The 25,005-nt window shown below is 37.7% G+C and overlaps 5 protein-coding genes across 7 annotated transcripts; 4 read left to right on the top strand and 1 right to left on the bottom strand.

Moving 5' to 3' along the window:
• Positions 1-509: 509 nt before the first annotated feature.
• On the top strand, positions 510-5,927 carry LOC131796771 (histamine H2 receptor). 2 transcript variants are annotated; one of them, XM_059114370.2, is made up of 2 exons: positions 510-790; positions 3,338-5,927. In XM_059114370.2, exon 2 carries the CDS (start codon positions 3,891-3,893, stop codon positions 4,857-4,859), a length of 969 nt encoding a protein of 322 aa, XP_058970353.2. In that variant the 5' UTR covers positions 510-790; positions 3,338-3,890; the 3' UTR covers positions 4,860-5,927. The 2 variants fall into 2 exon arrangements, with proteins under 2 accessions (XP_058970353.2, XP_058970352.2); XM_059114369.2 differs by lacking the exon at positions 510-790 and adding an exon at positions 2,754-2,954.
• A 1,628-nt stretch (positions 5,928-7,555) lies between these two features.
• On the top strand, positions 7,556-9,145 carry LOC131796835 (octopamine receptor beta-2R-like). Its single transcript, XM_059114440.2, has one exon. It carries the CDS (start codon positions 8,129-8,131, stop codon positions 9,143-9,145), a length of 1,017 nt encoding a protein of 338 aa, XP_058970423.2. The 5' UTR covers positions 7,556-8,128.
• Positions 9,146-10,680: 1,535 nt separating this feature from the next.
• LOC131796836 (acidic phospholipase A2 DE-II) lies at positions 10,681-12,656 on the top strand. 2 transcript variants are annotated; one of them, XM_059114441.2, is made up of 5 exons: positions 10,681-10,846; positions 10,950-10,995; positions 11,334-11,484; positions 12,091-12,206; positions 12,377-12,656. In XM_059114441.2, the coding sequence occupies exons 1-5, from the start codon at positions 10,769-10,771 to the stop codon at positions 12,526-12,528; spliced, it is 543 nt and encodes a 180-aa protein (XP_058970424.2). In that variant the 5' UTR covers positions 10,681-10,768; the 3' UTR covers positions 12,529-12,656. The 2 variants fall into 2 exon arrangements, with proteins under 2 accessions (XP_058970424.2, XP_066018015.1); XM_066161918.1 differs by having other exon boundaries at positions 10,947-10,995; positions 12,377-12,654.
• Positions 12,657-17,155: 4,499 nt separating this feature from the next.
• On the top strand, positions 17,156-19,531 carry LOC131796794 (trypsin). Its single transcript, XM_059114397.2, has 4 exons — positions 17,156-17,274; positions 17,788-17,974; positions 18,663-18,927; positions 19,188-19,531. Exons 1-4 carry the CDS (start codon positions 17,226-17,228, stop codon positions 19,458-19,460), a joined length of 774 nt encoding a protein of 257 aa, XP_058970380.1. The 5' UTR covers positions 17,156-17,225; the 3' UTR covers positions 19,461-19,531.
• A 667-nt stretch (positions 19,532-20,198) lies between these two features.
• On the bottom strand, positions 20,199-21,654 carry LOC131796734 (neuropeptide FF receptor 2-like). The gene has a single exon (XM_059114334.2). The coding sequence runs from the start codon at positions 21,549-21,551 to the stop codon at positions 20,454-20,456; it is 1,098 nt and encodes a 365-aa protein (XP_058970317.2). The 5' UTR covers positions 21,552-21,654; the 3' UTR covers positions 20,199-20,453.
• Between the last annotated feature and the right edge of the window lie 3,351 nt (positions 21,655-25,005).

The raw sequence follows: 25,005 nt of genomic DNA, 5'->3' as shown, positions 1-25,005 counted from the left end.
ATACTTATTTTCATACTTTCAAATTAATTTCCGTTTTTTGTTGACTCATGGACGTGTGAGAAGCAAATAAAATTGGCTTGTAATGAATCAGCTTTGGTGTTAAATATACATGTCAAGTTTTAAAACCATCTTTCTTTTTTCCTAATTTTGCGACTGTTAAACAATAGTCATTATTTCTTTCCCTTTTTTTTTCTGCACTCTTCGACCAGTTTTATGCATATGTTCCTCCCAATCCAAGCTTTCAGGAATTAATAAAAATATAAAAGCACCGATGTTTGTCATTATCGATAATAACACGTTCTGCTAATGTCATTTAGTTTGAAGCTTTGTTTTTTTTGCTCATTAAATTCCTATCGATCAAATTTTCGGTTTTCAACTGCAATTGTATCGCAGTTATTACTCCTCACTGTAACGCTTTGTTCTACTTCGTTTTATCAGACCTGTTGTTGATACTGTGATATTCATTTCTCTAGCGTTTTCTGCGACGGCGCCTTTGAAGTGCAAGAAAGTCAAACATCTTAGTTAACCGGTCATGTCTCCTCGTACCAGGATTTACACTTTAACTCCCCCAGCTGGTATCCATTCGTTTCTTTGTTGCCTGCTAGGGAGAATTTTATAACATGGGAATAAACATTCCCAATTTGATACTTTCCTTGTCTCTCATTACGTACCTGCTTGACAGTCAATCAATACAAACGATTCACTGATTGTAGTGGAAGGATTAAGGAGCTGCCATAGAGCCGTTAAAATCAAGCTCTAAAGTTTAGTTCAACTCTGGAGCCATTAGAAGGTTGGTTATGTTTTTTTGGTGCCTTTAAAAGACAAATTAAAATGGAACAAAGACTTTGCTTCGATAATAGAAATATGAATCGTTTGGAATCGAAAGAGGTCGTCATGGAGATGTTTACATACTATCTGCCTGTTTAGTGATGCTGAGGGGAGTTCTGCAAGCTTGTAGCTCTTACAACTGTGGAGTTTACTCCTAAATACATAAAAAAGTTGCTAAGCGGTCAACAGTGAGCAGATAATTATCAGACTAGTTCGATGGCCTCGAGGGGGGGGTGTTTGTAGGCAGGTCGGTCTTGCAACAATTAAGTTGACTACTAGATACACCCAAAAGTTGCAAAGTTTCACTGTTGTCAAACAGTGAGCAGATAATTATCAGGGAGCAATTTTTTTTTGTCTATTTTCTAACGAGTAACTTGAATCTTTAACTAATGCGCAACAAATGCTAATATGAGAAGACGCCATTGTCAATACTCGTCGTGCTTAACATGCATTAGTCAAGTGGCTCAATCCTCTTTGGAAACAATGGCGCGTCACTTGTGAGGATAGCGCACCCGTGCCTTAAATCACATCGTCCACTTTATGCTTTGTGAAAATATTCAATCTGTTATCTTTTTTCGGTGTGTTTGAGTGGCTTAGCTGACATTACCTTATTACCTTTGGAGCTTTCAAGCTGTCAGAGCACGTTCCTCTTTCGAAAATTTCAGTCCGCTATTTATTGTGCTTTTTTTGCTGCGATCGAATTTTTTTTCCAAACAGGAAAAGTAGTGAGTCACAAAGAGCTTGAAAAATTCTTTTTGCCAGTTTCTCGTGAAAAAAATCAGTGTTCAATGATTGAAGACAAAGCAAGGTGCACGACCCATGCAATCTTTTAATCTTGGTGGAACCACTCTGGCGCAAAATCTTCATTTCTTAAACAGTTCTCATTCAAGCTTTGAAAAACGGAATATCTTGTTATGCAGGATTTTCATGCTATAAACCAAACCCCTGTTATAGAATATCTGAGACTGAATGTTTCCCTCCTCAAGCAGTATACATAGGGGGTATACACAAATGATTCATCTCCTGGAAATAAACAGATACAATTTTTACCTTCTAAACAAGTATGTGATTAAATCTCATTAAATCTTTGCAACTTCCACAGTGATAAAAGGATTACCCTTTATTCTATCGCTATCTATCAGTTACACTTTTAACTTGGGTGGGAGTAAATAACTCATTAACATTATATAGCTCATAAACACTTAATGACAGACAAAAGGCGCAGTGTATTCATCTTTTTCGATGAAAGTTAAAAGGACACTGGACAAAGATCGTGTGGTGAGGGATGAGGGTTTGAGTGGAATCAGGGCGCTCTCCACCATTCACTATTAACAAACTTAGTTACCTTCTTCCCACGCGTGAACGACTTCACAGCATTTCTTTTTTTTATCAAACCTCCCGCATCAAACATAGCAATCACACATTTTTTTCAAGGACTTTTAGATAAAGATATCGGAGCAGGAAAAAATTCGAGATTGCCTTCACTTGACTTCTCAGGTTTTTCCTTTTATTTTCTCATTTGCATTTCTTTCTTGTGCCATCGATTTACAATTGTCAAACAATTGAGTCGGAAAAAGGAAAAAAAAACAAGTCAAAACAGTCCGTTGTCTTGAAAATGTCATGAACATTTTATCGCTATTATATTACATCGAATGAGCCGCATGATACTTTGAGTAAACTAGTTTCACGAATCAAATAGAAATAAAGGATTTGATTTCCGCAACTAACCGTTTAGTGCCACTGTTTAGCAAGCTCAGATGTATTTTTCATTTGGTTTTCCTTCGTACACACGTGCGGTATTTATGCGTGCATTTGAAACCTAATACTTATTAGATACTCATTATCATAAGGAAAGCCAATTATTCCCTAGACCCACATAAGCTAACCTGGGAGAGGATCATTTCATTCCTCGGGCCGATTTTGCATAAATATTTAGAATTCTTCAAAACATCTTAACCTCATTACACATATCTTTTTTCTAATATTTTCAACTGCGTCATTAAGGAAACATGTACTATAATTTTTTTCGATTCGTGGCAATTAGCAGCGATTACAAAAGAATTACAGCTTCCGTGCTGGATCATGGAAATCAGCAGCTATGGTCTGCCAATCATCAAAGACTAGAAGTAGGAATATATTTTTCATCAGAGTCATGAAATTGTATATATCCTGAACTTGTGCCCTATACTGGATGGTACCATTCCAAAATTGGACCCCTCTGTTGGGCGAAAGCAACCAGAATAATTTGTTAATTAAAGCTGTTTCATACACATGAAAAAAGCTAATCGTGTTATAAGGTGTTATTGAGAAGGTTCTCTATCGTGCTTCCTTCATTCAGCTATCTTACAGTAGTCACCTGTTTTCCCTTGAGTTAAATTCATTGTTGTCAACGTTCCTCAAGCAGTACTTTAGCAAAATGGTTAAATAACGGCCTTAAGTATTGTATACCATTAACGCTAACGAACAGAATGTTCTCTTTACTGATGAAAACCCTTTTACATCTTTACAGGAAGTGTTGACCGGACGTCCACTTAATTTCGTAAAAGTACAATGAAAGAGGTTTATGTATACAAACATTTGATCTAAGTAGTAATATCCGAGCAATCCAATCATCGCTCCATGGCTGAGATGTAAGTTGTTTTGGCTCGGCTTTACAACAAATGGCACTTATAAGTTTGTGGCACTCAGTTACTGAGCAAGGACACCTGAAGGGGCAAAGTGTTTTGCGGTTTGTTGATCACGCTATTTACTGCCTCTGGGCACAATGATAAAATTTTTATGTCACGCGAACCTACAGGTCAAAAAGAGACAGATAGAATATCCAATTTGTCAACTGACTTGTCATTGAATACCGTTCCGTCCCAAGCCCTTGAACAGTGGATTTGGTACGATAGGTAAATCCCGCGAAGTCTCACAGTTTTGCACATTACAACCAGACATCTGGGTCAATAACAGAACAGGATCAATTTTCGCCGCGTCATTCAACCAACAATCAAAAGGAGACAGCGCTTGAAGTCATAAACTGAATTTTAATTTTGCAATAGTTGAAACGTCTATCGCTAATGCAGCCAAGTGAGATTGCCATCCCGTTGGGCTGCCTGTCATTGCTGATCGTAGTTACTAACAGCTGTGTGTGCCTCTTGGTGTATTTACATCCCAAGCTAAGGACTTACACCAATGGATTCGTTGTGTCCCTTGCAGTGTCAGACATACTCACAGGTGCCCTCCTTTTGCCTTTGTACATTGCTTTGCCAACGCACCCTGTCACAGGATACATCGTATGCGCTATTTTGCTTACGGGGGTCGCCAATGTGTTTTTAGTGACTTTAGACAGATACCTGGCTATAAAAAAACCTTTTAATTACTATGCCGTCATGAGGAGATATTTCTTCAAATTCATTGTAGGTTCTTGGATTGTTCCTTTGTTTGTGTCAATCATTCCTCTCATTTGGGGGTCAAAAGACAGTATACTAGCTCAAGCAATCTACATGTTTATGCTACAAGGTATGGGCGTTGTTGTGCCGTATTTATTTGTGTGTATAGCCTACTACCAGATCTTTCAGCAAGCTAGGCATATTGTCAAGCGGTTACGACGAGATAGCAGTCTCGGCAGCTGGCGAGGCAAACGGGACAACAAAGATAAACTGAAGAAAAACTCTAACAGCACGATGGCTTCAGAGACAAAAGTTGCCAAGATGTTTGCACTGATATCTATTTCCTTCCTCTTAAGTTGGACGCCAGTTTTATACTTGACCAGCGTTATATCTGCAATCACTGACAGAAACACTGTGGAAATGTTATCGCCGGTGTGGCTCTTGGATTTCTCTTTATTTACAGTCGCACTGGGCTCTGCGGTCAATCCAATAGTCTATTCTTTCTTCAAACCCGACTTCCGGGGCATTATCAAAAAAAGATTTCCTAACCGAACTCCTTCGTCAACTCTGAAACAGGATTCAACATATGTTATTGATGTTGCTGTGATAGTAAAAAACCTTAAAAATGAAAAACATGGCAAAGAAACCGACCTATGAGAACTGTGAATATAACGCTTGGAATTCATCAAACAGAACCAAACGCCGCCTTAAGATAACTCTAGTATGTGTGTGAAAAGAATTTGTTATTTTCTAGTTTCGCTGTCACTAATTGATTCCAAACCAGCCAAAATACTTAGTAAATACTACTAATCAAACAGCCCGTTACAAGACCGCCGCGGGCATGAACAATTAGTCCTATCACCACTTAATGACTTAATCCAAGAATATTTTTTCACTTTCATTAAATCAATAGTTATGTAACTTATGTTGGAAAAATTAGTTTCACAGAACTCGGCGGATGCATGATTCGTGAGTTTTGTCTGACAACCAGATGTTGCATATAATGGTACTTAGCAATTTTTTGGAGAAACGTGAAAAGGAGCACGACATGGCATGTGACACTGTTCCACTTTTGTGATTATCTTTATGCTTACGAGAAAACTGGTATCAACAAGTGGCAGATATTTAATTAACATCGATATGGATCATCGAAGTGGCTGAAATCCGTGCAATAGATTTAATGTGGTGCTTACTCGCCATATGATGACTTGAGATACGGAAATGTTAGCCTTATCTTTTAACACCCCAACCCCTATAAAAAAGTAAAACATGCCGGATAAAAATTCCGTTTGTTCTTGTTGTCATAATCGGTTTAAGGAATTCTTGCCCCGTGCGTCGCTTGATGTAACTATGGTGGGAGGGGGAGCAAAGGTTAGATAGATAAAACAACGAGATTCAAAATATGCGCATGAAACCGGTAAGAATAGTAAACCAAAGTAGGATAGCTACCGAGAAATACACATAAGAAGAAAAAATTAAATCAGTAACATCACAGTGTATTTTATAGAGAGACAGATATCGGAAAATGGTGGCAATGATTATTTACAGTGAAATAACAATTGCAATGAAAAACAATCCAATTTAAACTTTATTCTTACATCTAAGATAACCGTTAACTGAGCTTCGTTTGATGCATCTGTTTATTATTCAGTAATAGTTAAAAATATATCTAAGACTGAATTGTTATATTAAACCAACTTGATTTCTTCAAGTGTGTATTTAACCCTCAAAGCTAGCAATTGAAGGTCTATAAATTGATGGATTGATCGATTGACCGATTCATCGACAAGATAAGAAACGACTATATCAATCATTTCGGCTCGTGTTTGAAAACGAGGGTTCTTGACAACTCGTTACAACAACCACGTCTAGCTTTTTTTTTATCACTATGAAACGTTCTTCTTGGCACGTTTACAGCACATCAAATTACCTGTACCGAATTGGGTAAAGCCGAAGAGAAGGTAGAGCGATATGCTAAGTTGCTGCACATGTTTTGTTCGCTTAGATATTCTGTGGCCTACCTATGAACACATTTCGTTTATTTTGTAAATTTTCATCTTAAGAGGAAAAAAATCGTCCACCATCTGCACAACAATCAATCTTTTCTTGGCTATGGTACTGACACTTGAACAGAGGATGAAAGAAAATAGGTAATTCCGCAGAGATGTAAGTTTCCAAATTTTAAAAACTAGCCATACTTCTTAAGAAACATTTCCAGAGACCGACGCAGTAAAATAACGATCTAGTTAGCCAACAAAAAATTAGGTATATTCTAATTATCAACTTGAATTTTTATTGGCCAAGAATTTGATCATACCCGTTTGCGAATGTGATAAATTAAGACAAGACATTCTAAGATCTGAGACGATCACTCACAAATTATTCGCTAATAATCAAGTGGCTTTCGCTTTTTAAGAGAAAGCTAATTTAAGAGATACTGAAAATTCAAAATTAAATGATTGTCGCAAATGTTATTCGCAATTTGCGGCATGAGTTCAACAACACACAGCACAATTATCTTTAGGAGCGTAAAGAAAGCCGCCAGGCAACAGAAACATTTTTGAGAAAAAAGGAGTCTTCTTTGCAACCTTGCTTTCTTCTATTTCTTTACTTTAAATCATTTTTCTTTTTATAGTGAAAATCAGTTCTTTATCTGTTTGATCAAGTGAGGAGGTGAACATGACCTTTAGCATGAGAAATGATCATCCTGCAGACACGATTGTTTTAATAAACATCGTTACATTATCGCCTCTTTCACCTGAGCGGGCCATTGATTTTCACGCAGAATTTTGTGGAATCTTAGCCCTTAAACTCTTCAACATCTTTCATTTTTCACAGAACTGATTTTAATTTCGCCTACAATTCGCTTCCTCTAATTACAAATTACACTCGTGCGTGGTTCAGCTGCTGTAAAGTGTATATTTGTAATAAGGTATACCAATAGAAATCAAGGTGGTTTTCCAGTGGAAAGTGGGCAATATTAATGCGGAAACACAACAGGCTTTCGACTTCCCTTCGTTACTGTGACTCATGATGGTGTTTTGCATAAACGAGGAAAACATTACCAAACGTTTATCTTGGTTTTCGCCTAAGTATGCCCATTAGCTCTCTTCGTATGCAAAACAAGACTGTACTTAAGTGTATTTTAATGAATATAATGTACTTGCTCTATGGCTAGTCTCTTCATACTGAAGAAAGCTTTGTATGTCATTAACGAATCTTAATTGCTCTTTAGTGCATTTCAAAGCGTTGAACAAGAAAATAAATATTGTCTCATGTTTATGCGACTGAGTAGCACCACTGAAGTGGTTGGTTAGTTTTCTTTTTCAAAGGGCAATTAAGATTCATTTCCGATCTCAATGTTTGTTGTAGATTTCTCAATAATTGGTTTTCAGGATCGAGAGGTTGCACAAAACGTGATAGGAGTATCAACACCGCAAAAATATCCGTAAAAGTAACCAGTGCAAATGAAAGTAAGAAATAGTACTTTAATCAGGCAAACTGAATGCATCCAGGATCTTGTAAAGAGTTGTGGTGGATTTCAATTGTACACTCGGAAGCCTTTATTGCTTTTTAATGAGCTCTCGTGGGACGTTACAATTTATTCATAAAGGAAGGAAAACCAACAACATTGAAATCATTGCGGTACTACGCTCAGCACGGGATTAGGAACATATCAAAGATTTTCATGATTGTGGATTGTAGAATAGATTCATCGCTTGAACACCTACGAGAGACAACCACAAAGTCGGGAATAACCTTGGTACTGGTGATCAATGACAACAAAGTGCTACCATAGTCAGCCCTTCGGCAATTTTATCGCACCAAAACAAGCTGCCCACAGAGTTGAATACGTTTATTAGGAAAACACAAAAGGAAGACAATTATAGAAGTCAGCGCTGCATCAAAACGTGCTCTGCCGAAAAATGGCTGAAACTGATCACAACGCGGATTTTGTGGTAGTATCTCTGAGCATTCTTTCAATTCTCATCGTTTTATCGAACCTTTGCGTTTGCCTCTTGGTTTATTTCAAGAAAGATCTTCGAACCAACACCAATTGGCTAATGGTGTCACTCGCCGTGTCGGACATTTTAACAGGAGGAGTTTTGCTGCCTGTCTACCTCATCAAGCCTTCTTCGACTGTAACAGGTTATTTAGTGTGTATGATATTGCTCTCTGGTGTTGCAAATCTATGCACTGTGACCTATGATCGATATGTTGCCATAATGAAACCACTGGAATACTCATATCGGGCGCCTAAGAAACTCAAAATAGGTCTCGCACTTTCGTGGGTGCTTCCAGCAATATACTCCTTACTCCCTCTGTTTTGGGAAACTGATTCAACTCGAATAATACATAGGGCATATATGGTCTGCATGATGTTTTTCGGCATCATCCTGCCTTACATCTTCATTACGTTTGCCTACGTACGAATGTTTAAGCAAGTTCGCCGAAGCCTGACAATGAAAAAGAATTTGGATTCTCTTAGAGTGCACAAGAACGAACGAAAACGATTGCATTCTGAAGCCAAAGTAGCCAAAGTTTTCTCCATAGTTGCTTCAGCTTTTCTACTCTGCTGGCTACCAATCGTCTACATAACAACTGCAGACATCATCTTTAATAGACCTAACATCATCCCATATGCACTGTCCATTATTTCCTTTTTCACCATAGCAACCAGTTCATTGGTAAATCCACTTATGTACGCGTTTCTGAAACCAGATTTCAAGAAGGCCATCCGGACTTGCCTTCGTGAATGCACTCGTAAAGAAACAGCATCCACCATTCGCAATCTTCCGCTGGCCGCTTTAACCATTGGAGGACCCGAGAGGATATACGAAGCAAAATTACCTAATAACAATTCAGCAAAGACCGAGGAATTATTATCCAAAGAAAATAATGACTCTCAGGAGAGTTCTTCCCAAAGTTCAGTTCATTGTTAATGCGTTTTTAAAAACTGCAGAAGGATGAATTTGTTGACTGCGTCTGCAATTTCAGACCTAAATGATACTACTCCTATGATTATTTTTTTTAAAATCACACATTGTTGAATTATTTGTACATAACAGAATATCGTGTTAATGTAAAGAACATGCTACAGCCCCTTGCAAAATATAACCAATTTTTCGTTCGTAGCTTGTATAAATCATATCATTGTCATTTTCTAGGTTATCTTTCACTTGAGTCTAAGGAAGGCCGATAAAATGGTTCTATGGCAATTTTTTTGTCAAGATGGATGGAATGAAGGTTTTGCTTCCCCGCATCTTACCTGCTGAGGAATCAAATTAGAAAAAAAATTTCCAAGGACATCATTGTCTAAAATTAGACTATAAAGTCCAAAATTGGAAACTAGTTGCTAAAATCCAACGCAAGTGTCCGTAAAATCAGCCATCAGTGTCCAAATTCGGACAATAGTGTCTAAGATCGAACAGTAGTGTCCAAAATCGGTCTATATTGTCCTGAAATCGATAAATGGTGTCCAAAATCGGATACTAATTTCGATTAATCGTATAACAGCCTCCAACATTAAACACTATTGTCTAATTGTGGACCACAGTGTCTAAAATCGTCATCAGTGCCTAACTTCATACGAATGTCGTTTCTCGGATTCTGGAAAATATTCTCTCCTGTGTCAATTATTCCTTGCAGCACACTCATAACAACTGATGCAAAGGGTCAAACTATGAAATCAAAACAAGATATAATTTAGAGCTAGGGTAAGAGCAGATGAATGTTTTTGAAGCAAAAACGGCATACACTGAAATCTGTTGGTTTTATGTCGAATAATAATTGCAGTACCATAGGGTATTGATTGGTGGACTTTTACCTTTCCCTCATTGAACCCTTTGTTTCAATGAATTAACAGTTCAAGTAGCTCAGTTCGATTGACGAGAAAGTGCTTTCTCTTTGTCAGTTTTGCGTTGTTGGCAACAATAGCGGATTAGTTTCTATTTCCTATATCAGGTGAGCTAATTCTGACAACAGGTGCGTTTGTTCATTTCGTGTTGATTTGCCATTTGTCATAATTATCTTATAACATGAATACATGTCATCAAGAAGTAGCAGTTTCTTAAACTGTGGCAATTTTTTCATGGGTTCAAATAATTTTTAAATTCTTAGGTTCAATAACCAATACTGTATTTTTTGATCACCAATGCTTGTGCTTATGCTCTTTTTTGGGAGAAACACTACCCCATTATATAACCTTTGGATTTACTAAAATTGCACACGAATGAAAGATGTTGGTGTTGGTGCTGTTATTTTTATTGTCCTTATCGTTGTTTATGCTGTTGTTATTGCAAGTGTTATCCGTGAATGAGCAGAAATCAGAACATTATCCATGGTAATCCTTGTTTGGCTTTGATTAAGGGAATATTCCATTGACACTGACAGAAGCAAACATACGTGTTAATTAATATGCACAAATGTGATTGAGTGACTTACTTAAACAAAAGCTATACAATTAAGAACAGCTTGGTTCAGTGTTGTTCAATCTAATCTACTTCACGGACAAGTGATAAGTTCATTGGTACTCTGTGAAGATTCAATTTTCAATACATTGCATCATGAAGATGTGCGTTTGGTTATTGATTGCTCTGGCAATAACCCCTAAAGGTGGAGAATCCTCCCCTCCAATGGGAAAGGTATCGTCTGACTTATCATTTAATTAAATACTTCAGGATTTTCTTGATAACAACTAAACCATGTTTCAACGTGGCATTTTATGTCCATTTTTCTTCAAAGAAATTACACAATTATATCGAAGAAAAGGACTCCACTAGCGATGAACAAGGTATGTTCAACAAATGGTATAAGAAATTCGTAGACACTGTAACGAATAGCACTAACCCTAACTCTTACCTTGAAGCTTGAAAATAAAAATTTGTAGACTCGATTGGTGTAATTCCCTTCTGTTCGATAGTCTCGTCTTTGCTCCCGAGCTACCTCTCTCCAAAGGTCGCGAGGAAGGTACACTGGCAATAGAGGGCCTATGCCTTCATCTGGTGCAAACTTAAAGAAATACACGTGCATACCACCCCAGTGCAAATGCAAACACAAGTAAAATCATCGCCGCAAGAGATGGAAAATGTTCAGTTTCTTGCATGTTTTTATCTTTTTTCTTCTAACCAGATAATTTAGTGACGCGGAAGGAGAGGAATGTTGGGCAATTTGGCGCCATGATCGCTTGTGAAGTTAAAGATCTGAGATCGCCAGTCCTTAACGGCTACGGGTGCTTCTGTGGATTAGGAGGGAAAGGGAAACCTCTCGACGACATTGACCTGTAACTATAAATATTCTAGCCTTGTAACGTTTTCAGGTTCTAATTCAGAAGTAGCTGTAAAACACATGTAGAACTAAGTTTTAATGGACGGAACCAAGGATATATTGTTAGAAACGGCTATAATCGACGCGTTTAACGAAAGAACACAGATTATCTGTTCTCTCTATGGCTTTAGCCCCCCCTACACCATGATCACAAGAAGGACGACGTTTATCAACAGATGTGGAACCTTATTTGCACATTTCCCAGAAAAACTTTAGACGTTAATCTCCGATAGGGCATTGGCCCAATTGATCACATGTTACGTTAACCAGTGAAAGAAATTTATAGCATACGAAACTGTGAACAAAAATAAAACAAAGTAAAGAAAAAACGAAAAAGAATATCAAAACAAGCAATCAAACAAACGAAAACAGCAAGAAAACAGTATTTTATGCACAAAAACCCTGCGAGAGAGGTGTAAACGTTTTCTCAGATATCTTAACGCTTGTCTTCTTTGTTCTGTAATTTTTCTAAAGCTGATTTTCAACTCTTTCTTCGTTACCGATATCATAAACTACAAAACAATGCATAATAATAGTTCTTTTCACATAATCTCTTCGTTAGATGCTGCTATGTCCACGACAATTGTTATAGCGACATACAAAGAACAAAGATATGTGGCCCAGATCCTAATGCAGTGTATTATGTGACATACCGGACACAGGGGTGCAGCGGCTGCAGTAAGTGTACTTATCAATCACAACCTCAGGGTTCAACGTTTGATTTTCAAGATGTGCCGGGGGGGAGATAAGAGTGTTAGTGGAAGGGAAGGCCGGTTCAGTGTACTGCTCGATAATAAAACTCTTGAGATCAAGGTTATCAATGGATATATGTTACTTTTCCAATTCAGGAGGATATCATTTCCTGTGGTTCCTTGGATATGGAAACAGCAAGTGTCAGAAGAAGCTCTGCGAATGCGATGGCGTTGCGGCCCGTTGCTTCAAAAGCCACTTCTCGAAGCTGCAAGATCGTTACATAAACTATGATAAATCAAAGTGTTAGGAATCACCTCGAGCTCCGAAACTCTTTCTGCATCTGAACAATAGTAAAAGATATGAAGTGAAATGAATAGCATTTTCAGGAACATGAAATAAACTTTAGTGGTAGCTGTACTGAAAAACAATCTATCTAATACTAATACAATGTATCAGAAATAGACTGATTTCCTGAAAAGAAGCCTAGCTCAGCTGATTTTTAAGACCACACCTAACTAAAATCAATATATGAATACTGATAAACCTCTAGTTTATCACTAGCCCTTCATCCGAACCAAAAGAAATGAAGGCAAAACATCAGAGGAGTCGATATTCATCCAAAACTGGACACGTTGACATGATCGAAAGGAACACTTGACTCCTGGATATTGTTGAGTGTGACCGAAACCCCTTCTTCTTGCAACTGCTTCAGCAGCAGCTTGCTTATGAGGATTGATCCGTGAAGGAATTAATTGTGGAAGAACATTTTTCAAAATTCACCATGACTCATGATTGTTGAGTTGCTAACACAGCACTCAAGTGTTTCAACAGCTTACTACGACACATTCTATATAGTTTTCTATAGAAAATTTTTTTAATCCTTTACACCCTAACATCAGTATGCATATTCTCGCGTAGCGTTCCTTATACATTTCCTTGGGTGTTGACACGGAGAGTTTGCTTAACAATTAGGAACTTCTTTAGTTGGCGATCAGTGATCGCCAACTAAATAAGGAAAGTTTAAACAACTAAAAAAGGAAAGTTTCCTTTTTTCTCGTTACCTTGATTCGTGATTCAGAAGTGATATTGTAGTGTCGAGGTTAATGCCAACATATCACTCAGAATTTTTCCCTTGAAGTAATATGTTATAATTAGTAACCATGATCATACAAAAATCAAGTAATTATCCCCAGCAAAATATTCTGACTTGTCGGTCTACTTCGGTGCGTTTCTTTTTTTCGGAGAACAACCAAATTGCTTTACTACAAAAGGTCTTTAAACTGAATCTTATCGAATGAGAAATTCGCCCGGTCGATATGTGAAATTACTTTTATTATATGATTTTCTGCACTGCTGGTTGTTTCAGAGAAAAACGCCTTTGCCAACTCATTTCTTGAGCTATTTGAGAAGTTACACGTGTACCACAAGTAATTGAATTATACACCTGCTGCTTGGTCTTTTCATTAACCTGTCATTTTCATTATTTTTTACACAAATATCTCTTGCTTCGAGTCTCTAGAATCGGACTTAATGATGCTCATGAGTAAATTATTAAAAACTGATCATTTTTTTCCGTGTTATTTGAAACAAATATTAATTTAGTAGGATGTCACAATGTTTTACGGACAGTGCTTAGTGATTCCATTCCTTTCCTAAAAATATTTTAATCTGATGAATGTAATTATCCATATCAAAGCGTTAATGGGATAATAATTATCTCAAGCTCGCCAAGATGTTTTCTTCAATATTTCAAGACGAAATTTTAATTTTAACATTACCACGCTTAAGACACTTTACTAACTGTCAACGATAACATTGTCCCCTCTTTGTTAAAAGCAAAGTAATATGAAGAGTTCATTATCAGTTATTCAAGTTTTGATCAGTTTGGGGCTTTTAGCGTCAAATACAGCTGGCTCAACAAAATAAACTATCTTAGTTGAAGTTAGGAACACCTGAGTACACAGAACTGTCAAGTCTACAAATAAGTGGTTATTTTACGATAATTCATCATGGCCATGACAACATTAACGTACGAGTGGTTGATCTTTTCATTCTGGCACCAAATCAGCAAATACAGTACATATCGCGCTGAATTTTAACTCCTCACCGAGCCAGTTCGCACACAGTGTACTTGACTCCGAGTATATTGATTCTTGTTGGAGTTTTTTCATTCAGCTGTCAAGAGTTTTGATAGAATCTCTCCGAGTACTCAAACGCTTTTAAATACATGCCATTCTGATAACAGTAGTGCTCAAGGATTTTATTTGGAGGTTTACCAGTGATGATCAAACCAGAAATTTAATCGCTTTAGTGCGTTACATTTAAACTAGTTTATTAAATCCTCGTCAATTTCCCCAGTCAGAGTCAAGATTCACTTCAAATGTTAAGCTCACTTTTCCAAATCTTGAAACGTAAACGTTGTTTTGACTTAATGTGATTCTCATTGCATTGACAACTTTGAAAATCAACAGGCGTTTCTTGGACGCGGAATAAAATAATTTTTCTCCAGTTTAGCCCCATGATCCTTTACGAAGTTGGAAGAAGCCCGGCTATGGAACACCAGTTGACGAGATCGACGAGTAAACATCTTATAGCCTATATTGCAAATCATGGGTACTTCGCTAACATAGGACAAACTGAAATTTCAGAAAATTAGAATTTCTTGTAAAATTAACGTCTTGAGTTGATGTCGTAAAAGGATCGCCACTCCACGTACATTACTGAAGTTCTCGAGATGTATAACAAGTCGTTTGATCTTTTATAAATTCCTTTGGCTTTTTGAGGTGTTACTACATCTATGATCAGTGTTATATTGCCATAGAGAAGAGTAATATTTGCGATCCGTTTCCAGTGTTATACATTCTTTACAATAGAGATGGCTGCGGTGGATGTCGTCAATAAACTACCACAAAAGCATTTGAACGTTCATTTTTACATAAATCTTGTTTGGTTTATTCCTAAAGCGTGATTGCATTTAACTTTTCATTCTTATTTTGTTCAGTCAAGAGTGTTGTTATTTCCCTTGCTGTTGTTGTCGTCGTCTATTAACGAAGAATTATTTTAGAGTTGTTTATTGATTTCCCTTTTTAATTACTATAAGATACATCCCCAATATCAACTGGGCCGCCTTCCTGATGATAACTGCGATTTTCAGCATTCTTAAAACTCAAGGGCCTCGAGCTTATCTCTTTAAGGTCCATCTAAAAGCTGAAAAGCAAAAGTATTTATTATAGATCGAAATCCTTCCCTGGTATTTCGAGAATACCACCTTGCTGAAGCCTCAAAAACAGCATATGTATTTCCCGAGAAGTATATGCTTTACTGACGATAGCTTTCAAAGAATTTTCAATGAGAGTTCAAAACGTCAATGGTCCACACATTATTCAAGAACTAAATAACACATAGCATGGACGTAGATACTTTGGGTCAGTTATTTACACGAGGTCTGACCCAAACCGCGCTTTCACGCAAGCGGTGGGCCTAAGGGATTTTTTATAAAAGGGTTGATTCAATTAAACAGATGTCCTTCCACTATCAGCATACGGACTTCTTGAGACTGTCCACAAAAATGAATGTTCAGATAAAAGGTTCGGCTAAGTTGAAGATGGCTTAGAACATATTTTTGTTAAACAACGGCTAGACTTTGTTTAAATAACCGGCCCTTAGATTCTGGATCTGCCCTGTCCTTCTATTATCGTCTGGTATTGATTTCGATGTCCCAGTTATGCATTTCAATTCAATGGTCACATTGTATTTTATTACCAGGAGGGTACTCGAAATGGTACTGCCTCAATAGGAAGAACTCACGCTGGATGAAGGAGGTCTGTGAATGCGACAGTGTAGTGGTACGATGCTATAAAAGTACAACTTCAAGTTTCGAAATCATTACAAAGACTACGATCAATCAAAATGCAATAACTTTACCCCAGTAATATTGTTAATGATTCTTGACTTAAAGTTGGATTACCGCCATGAAAGTTATTGTTATCATGAGCTTTTACGAAATTCAATTTTACGAGAATCAGTATATAAAGGGTAATTGAGAAAATTATCCCTCCAAATCATTTCTGTGCGAGCAGATTGACATGGTGAGAACAGATCAAATCTTGCCTTCAACTATGATGTTTTATCAAGACCACATACTAAAGTGGGCCTCAGAGAACCTTCCAAAACTTAAGCCTAAGCAATTCTCTTAGGAGAAGCCTCAAAAATACCTTTGATTAATGTAAAAGATTTACCATTTACTTTTTCAATGTGATTTACACTTTTGCACTATTACAGCTGAAAAAAAGCTGATCTGTAATAACCCTTTAATTCTTTTGCTTAACGCAATTCTCTAACCCAAGTCTAAAACATACCGAGTGTGTGATTTCAGCAGGTGTATAAAGAAACTTGGTTATTAGACGGCACAGTGCACACATAGTCGTGCAACAGTTTTCTTCCCAATATTAGAAATGAGTTACGTTCTGGTTTTTGATGAATAGGGAGGATCGTTAGCCGTCTGGAAGCCTCTGGACCACTAGAACAGTACTTTATAAAAATAGAGCGATACAAACTCAAATACAAGTTTCCTTTAAGCTAGTCATCTGTTGAACAGGTTAAAACGAACACTATTATTATTTGAAAAAAAAATTTTACGATGAGAAATGTCATATCATATCGTGTTTTAAAGGAGCAATGGTCAATATTTTCTTTATGGAAGGAAGAAGAACATTATCCGTAAATACAGCGGTGCTTTGGTTAAATGAACAATGTTTTATCACCTTGAGTTTCAATGGAGCGATGGTCAACATTTGGTCGGCAGTTAAATTAAAATGTAGTTTTGTCTAGTCGTGAACGTCGTAACCGTATTTGACTCTGCCAGGTTGTTTATCAACAACTGGATTTTGTACACAAGCTTGTTTTGTCTTGGTCGCAATCTGCACAGGTGGCTGAAAAAAGCTTCGTTTAAGTATCTAATTCGTTTAGAGCTTCTCCATTTTTGCGAAGCTTCCGAAGTGCAAAATGATTCTTGCTGCGTTTATTCTCCTAATTGGAATATCCTCTTCAGTAGGTAGGCATGCTCTTTTTTTTTGTTTTTTGTTTTTATTTTTAAAGAACTGCTGTTAATAACTATATTAAGTAGCAAATGAAATTTTTAGGACTTACCACGAGGTATCTAATGTTAGTTAACTTGATCTCAACTATACGATATCCAAAACTTATAAATTTGGTGTAAGATTCCGACAGCAGGGGATGACGACAATTTCACATTGTCTTCAACTTATTATCAGAGAGTGGAAAAAATAAGCTTCCAGCAAAAGCGATCATACTTCACTTTAAAAGGAATAGGGGATTCGCAGACACAGAAATCTTAGAGTCGACATTTTTCAGTTCTGCACGCAATACTCCATCTCGAGCATCACTTTAAATTTATCGTCCTTTTTGTTTTCTGTCTATAAGCTGTCTATAACAGTATAAGGCCATAAGTATTAAAAATAGCAATGGCTTCTCAGCTATCTGGTAATTATACTTCTTCACTTAGTTTTTTTTTTGGGACCCTATCTAATTCAATATTTTTTTTAAGAGGGGTGTGGTGTTCGACCACGTTCTCGAATCGTTGGCGGATACCAAGCTGCTCCTAATTCATGGCCATGGCAGGCTATGCTTATGACCAGAGGACCTTTCTGTGGGGGCTCATTGTTGAGTCCTAACTGGGTGGTGACAGCGGCGCATTGCGTCGAGAACATTAATGAGAGAGACTTTAAGGTCAGGTAAGAACCATTTCATTTCAATTCGTGGCAAGTATTAATAGGTAAAGTAATACTATTCAGTCATTTTCGTTCTGAGTCGAACATTTGAAAAAGAAATGGTTTGTTTTAGGCACGAAACTTGATCTCTTAATGGTGCATTCTGCGCAATAAGTTAAATGCCTTTGAATGCCACAGATAAGCAATAAATGATATTCAACAAAGCACTATCTATTTGAAACATCGTTATTGCACCCGAGTTTATTGTAAAATCGTTCAGTGTCTTTTCGGTGATTTTTGTAATTGGAAAGGTTCAGACGATTGGGCAGTCTCGCTCTTATACTCCTAAATCTGGTGTTGCTCGTGTTTTCAGGAGGATAGGTTTGAATATCTTTCAGATAAAGAGAGCTACGTTGCTTCAACCAGAGCCACCTTGCCAAATTATTTTTGGAGGACTTTGAAAGACTCCATTTTAAAAATTTGTCGTCCCTTTCACCTTAAATAACATTGTCATATATTCACGTGTTTGAACCTGTTTCAGAAAGAAACAAAAATAAATTTGCCAAAAATATTGCAACAACTGTCACCATCTGAAAGAAATTTGTTCACTAGAGCCATATCAATTCATTTACAATAAACTACGGAACATGCCCAAACATTGCTGCCCTCGCTTTTGATGTCTCTGAAAATTCCGTTGAAATGTCTTGTTTAGGCTTGGAGCACACCACAGGACCTCTGTGACTAACAGGGTACAAGACTTCAACGTGCGACGCATCTATCGCCATCCATCTTACCACAAACCCGTGTCCTATGCGCATGATATCGCCTTGCTGCAGCTGGATCGCCCAGCCCGATTAAACGGTGCGGTCCAACCAGTGTGCTTACCCAATGACGGAAACCAGTATGGAAGGGAATGTACAGTGACCGGCTGGGGTCACCTACAACATGGCGGTGGTTCACCCGATTACCTCAATCAGGTAAATTCATAGGACAAGAAGCACTGTGTTTTTTCCAATTTGTGTTGAGACAAAGGAAATGTTCGTATGAATCTTGGCTGTAGCCGCTTATATATGCATATAACGATATACCAATGCAACTGCAAGCTATGCGTGCTCCAAAAAGATTACGAATAAGGGAGATTCAGTCTGAGAAATGACACGCGCCGAACTCCGTGATTCCTTACACCGGAGGCGTTTAATATATTTCCTTATCTCTCACTTAATTTGTTTTGGCTTAGGTGAGCGTTCCCATCGTACCCTACAGTTCGTGCAAAAGAGTTTATGAAGGAAGAACCCATGAGAGTATGCTGTGTGCTGGTCTAATCTCTGGGGGAAAGGATGCCTGCCAGGGTGACAGCGGAGGACCATACGTGTGTAAAAACTGGAACGGCAGATGGTATCTGGAAGGGGTAGTCAGCTGGGGTGACGGGTGTGCCTGGGCGAATAAGTTGGGAGTCTATGCCAATGTTCGTTATCTGAGGGACTGGATCCAAAGAGTAACAAGGTTATAGTAACATTCTCCGCTGTACATATTGCATGAAGCAATACCAACACATCTTCAATTAAATAATTGAATGTTATATATCGTGTGTACTGTCATATATGAAATTTAAGGCCTATTGGGCATTACTATTTTTAATAACCTTACTTTAGGTAAGAGTATTTTGCCTCTTATGATTTTCCTTAGAAAGTTTCCGTTTCGATTCACTTAAACTTCTATTGTTTCTATGGATTTGCAAATAAGATCGTGGCACGCGCGGGTTTTTTTATTTACATCAACAACTAACAGAAGTTCTTAAACGATAATTCAAAGCCATGGACAGATGTACTTGAAGAGCATGCGCGAGCTCAACAACGAAATAATGACAGCGGCAAAACGAGTGCGTATACTGCGCCACTCGAACCATTTGAGCGTTTAGGGCTACAATCATTTTTCCTCAAACATAAGCTGACTCGAGTTTTTCCGCCGCGACTATGATAACAAAAATTTTTCTTCCTGAGGTTTGTCTACTACGAAGGTGATGACAAGAAGCGCTAAACCGCCAATAGATTCTACGAACTTCATAGCTATGTTACGGATATTCAACTTCAGTCGCTAAATTCACAGCTATTACCAAAACACCTTTTTTCGTTTAGTGAGATATGTGACAGATACCTGTTTTGGTTTGGGTTCATCCCTGGGAAACTAAAACAAGTAATGGGAATTTTAAAAACGCCGCTATCTTGCCTCGATATATGCACGTGCGCTCATTTTGCCTCAGGGTTAAATCCCGTCGAAGCCTGAAGATGATGCCTTTATTTAAGAAATAGTTGAGTTAGAACTTTTCAGTTCTTCAAAGTCCTTCCACAATGGAGGTAACACAATATTCCGGAGTAGCTTAAAAAGTATTGCCGTCTTCGCGGTTTTTTCCCCTCTGCAACCGCTTTTAGCCAACAGGTACATGCTGATTACAAGTGAAGATTGATTAGCATTCATAAAAAGGGGGAACTACTAACCTCTTACACTAAACATTGGTCTCCTTTATGTCGTTCTCCAGTCTTTGCATCTCAGTCTCAGCACTCGATGATGACTCTTTCCATCCTTTACTGTATTTACTATTACCTGAGGCGATACAACTGATGCTGTGTTTTTTCGAACATTGAAAGTTAAACATTGATCTTACTTTCTTTCGTAACAACTGAGCATTAAGGCTTCCAAAGATAAATGGATCAATGGCACTATTTAAATATGTTAGAATGTGGCAGAATGGCATCACAACATCTAAGTGTTCCCCTTCGCTTTTAGTGTCGAAGTCATGCCACAGCCAAATGACGTGGGTGGGTAACTGACATACTGCAAACACCATCACTGCAGCTATAAATGCTGCTATAAGTTTCGTATTCTGTCTGTGCCGCGATTGTGCGATTTCCCGCACCTGACGTATGGAAGTACCATAACATCTTACCATTGATTTCCACCTCTGGGCCTCCATCTGCACATACAGACCAATTCTTGTGTAGAAGATGGTGATGAGCGTTAGTGGTAAAAGGTACAGCACCGAGAAAACACTGACGGTGTAGATCCTGACGTGATCTCGACTTGGCCAATCTTCTACACACTTGCCATTCTTCATTTTCAAAATTAGGGTATACGGGGTAACCAGTAGAAAGCTCATTGCCCATGCAACGACAATGACTTTAATAATAAATCGGCTCGTTGGCTTACACTTAAAAGGTGTAACAACTGCTCTGTAACGTTCAATAGCCATACAAAGTAGTGTGATGACGGACACAGCCATAAGAACGGTTTGGAAAGGGTAGACTAATTTGCACACGAAACCGTAGAAGGGCCACTGGTCTGAGAGGATCTCGGTGATGTCGAGTGGAATACTTAGGAGGCCCACCGCTAAATCACTGATGGCAAGATTTAGTATGAAAAGGCTGCTGCTTCTGACTACTTTCCTCGATAGTTCAATCCAGCAAATTAAAACATTTCCCAAAACATTTAAAGGAACGATGACTGCAAAGCTTACTAACTGTGCAACGAGCAAAGGATCGACGTCAAAGTTCGATCGAGGGCTGGTAGAGATATTGACTATATTTTCCTTTGTCGTGTTTTCCATTTGAAGGAGCGGTACCACCTAGAAAACGAACACAAGAACATAATCGGCGAAAAATTCTATAGGCTCGTGTAATTTCTCTAACTGGTTTCTGTGTATTCATACCGTGGTAGTTTATAAAATGAAGTTAGTAACTTACACGATATTTTCCTCTGTGTTTGCCTTCGATCCCTGTAATTTTTCTTTTTCTAATTGCCTTTAACGACATCGACAGATAACAAATTAGTTAAATCCTGACCTATAGCATTTCCCTGCTTGATATTCCGCTGACGAGAACAAGATTATACAGTGCACACCAACATGCAGGAAAAATTGCTTAATATAAAACTTAAAACTGGAAGAGATTAAGCTCATTATGAGCAGACGAAATGTTAATTGTTTCAGGCTATAGAACTCTTTTGCAATTCAAACCTCCGCGATATGTAAATTAGATACAAACTGTATGATAAATGCACCACCAATATAAATTAAGAAAAATTTTTATCATCTCTGGAAGGTTTTTTCTCGACAACCCTTATCTGAGTAGCAACTTTCTTTATCATATCGAAACTATGGTTTCAAACTTAACGATCCTAACAGTATTCGACAAAAACACAGGGAAGGTTTTTGTGAGATAAGTTGTCGTTTACAAAATGAAAAATGTTTGCTTTGAATAAAGCTGTAACATCAATTCCTACTCAGCAGGTATATTTTATGCCTTGGGGTAGGAAAACAAAAAAACATAGGAAATTTGGAAAAATTACCTTAGGCAAATCGGTATATAAATGTATCCTATACACCAGTCTTATCTGCGTTGTTATAAACACATTGCTCTCAGTAAGTCTAACCGTTCTATCGCCGATAATGGTCGGAAAAATGGTAATAAAAAGTAAGATATCCTAAAATATACCAGATGAAGGACGTCTGCCTTATTCGTTGTCAATAGAAACGGATTTTCTCAGCTAGGACTATCGCTAAAAATCTTCAGATTTGGAAGAACAGTTTATTCAATCGGGCACGTACCAGCTGAATTTTAATTGTAACGGTAATTCATCTCTTAGCCAGATACGTTTAATTCTTTCAGTTCTCATTGGCTTCTTTCTTTATCCACCTGTTTTCGGATTAACGGTCATACTAAACACTCATAAAAAAGTGCCTTAAAAGGTTCTTGTACCATTAAAAATCGAGTGTTAATTAAACCTTGAGTTTTTGTTTACCCAAAATAAGAATTAAGTACTTTTGGGGTGCAATTAATTGACTTTTAGGAGAGTATCTTAATGAGTAACTAAGTCAACAGCAGTTGATAAGGCGTTGAAATTTTCGTTATTAGGTGGGTCATAATTTATGAGGAAAACTTCCTATAGTGACACTAATGATGGCTCATGGAGCGCGTAACGACGAATCCAAAGAATTTCCGAACGTCTCTGTAGAGATTCTTTGGCAAAATTCGCAAAATTTATAGCCCCGACGATGAGTCGCGCAGTTTCAGGATTATGCCAGACTTCTTTCGACAAGGATCTCTAAAATTGAGAAGTAGTATTTTCATCGGCCAATAAATAAAATTTATTTCATTTCAAATTGTATCCAGGGGAAAGAAGAACTTCCTAAAAATGTGCCCCGACGCTCTCGACGTCATATATATATATATATATATATATATATATATATTTGAATTCTTTATACTGATTACTGTTCATTTTTCTGTCTCATTGGGTTACGACCGAAAATTCTAAAAGAAGAACAAAAATGTTAAATTAATTGATTTGGCTTGCAAAATGTTGATAAAGTGTCAGAGGAAAGAGATCTATCAATAATTTAACTTTACTAAAAGCACTCATGTTCTTAGCTCTATCTCCTAATGAACAGCTCTCGTTCAAATTGTAACAAAATAAGTGCTTGGTTAGAAAAGAGTTTGGTCCATTGACGGGGTTGGAACTTAACCCAAATAGAATAAGCACATTTCGTAGTATTGATCAAAAGGAAAAGTTCCCGCAGCACAGTGGGTAGAACTTCTGACCGCACCGCAGCGGTCCGTGGTCAGGGTTCGAACCCTGGCGTGAGAAATCTTGTGATTTTTGGTTTTCTCGTCATATTTTTTCTCCCAGCCGATAATACGTCTTTAATGTACTCATATACTGATACACATATTATTTATCATCGAATAGATTGCCCGCTTTTGCTCAAGATGTGAAGTTGATGTGATGCATCAGAACAAAAATACGGTAAAATTTCGGTTACAAGCCCAGGGCTTATACAACTTCGTAAGGGGTTTATTGGGTGGGCTTATAAACGGAGGGGCTTATATCCGCGGTGGCGGAATAAAAAAAAAAACCTTTCGAAATGAGCCACAGCAGTGTTGATGGAAATACTTTTACTAATTTTTGATTAAACTTTCAAGCCTCATTATATATCGAATGTAATTCTATTTTAGGAACAAAATCAAAATTAACAACGTGAACGTAACCGGAACGCAACAAACCGGAAGTTAAAAATTATAATGTCCAGTTCACGGCGGCGGGGCTTCCTGCATTTAATTCTTTCAGTTAATTTGACATCATCTTAGTTTACCGAGTGATCTGACTTTATGCTACGAACTCATCGCCATCATCATCGTAAACGTCTTTGTCTGAGTCATCACTCTCAAGATGAAACTCTACATCATCTTCAAGGACTTCGATTCATTAAGTGAGGGCATCTTGTAATCGGGAATCCCTTCGATGTTAATTTTATTATTTTCCCATCCACTGAGATCCAGAGAAATTCCGCATTTCTTGAATCTTCTTACGATGGCATCTTTGTTCTCACTCACTTCCCGCCACGCTCTACCCTTCCACTTGGTCAGACGACCTCGCCTGTATGATGCAGTCAGTTTGCCTTCAGTATACAACTACAAATTTTGTGTTCGAAGTAGTACAGGGTTCTGCAAGAGTGACTTAATATTAGGAAAACAAAGAAAACTAGAGGGGGCTAATATTCGGGGGGGTTCTATTATAACTGGATAAATATTTTTGTTTCCAAGTAGATGGGCCTATAACCGTGAGGGGGGGCTTATGAGCCGAGGGGGGGGGGGACTTATAACCGGAATTTTACGGTATATACCTATGAGAGGGTCTCAATGGGATGGTGGCTTTTACAGCTAACGATTGAAATTTTGGCCAATTTACAGTTGACGATTAATAACTTTCCATTGCGGTCACCAGAAATGTCTTTTTTTTAACAGTTTTTTTTTAACTACTGACGTTTACAATTTGTCAATTTTTACACCTAGAGATTAGCTTTTTAGCCAATTTACAACTATCGGTTAACCCTATTTAGACTCTCTAATAAAGGATAATAGGTAATCCTTCATAAAATCAGCAAATCTAAGTGGAAAGAGTTTCTTCTTACCTACTGAGTCAATTGCAAACCATTGCAAAGGAGATCTTTTTCATTCTCTGGAATAGCGCATACGTTTCAAGGCTTGAACTTTGCAGTGCAT

The sequence above is a fragment of the Pocillopora verrucosa genome, chromosome 1 (assembly GCF_036669915.1).
Source record: "Pocillopora verrucosa isolate sample1 chromosome 1, ASM3666991v2, whole genome shotgun sequence".
Taxonomy (NCBI): domain Eukaryota; kingdom Metazoa; phylum Cnidaria; class Anthozoa; order Scleractinia; family Pocilloporidae; genus Pocillopora; species Pocillopora verrucosa.
The sequence above is the reverse complement of the archived record's forward strand: the minus strand, read 5'-3'. Positions and strand labels throughout refer to the sequence as shown.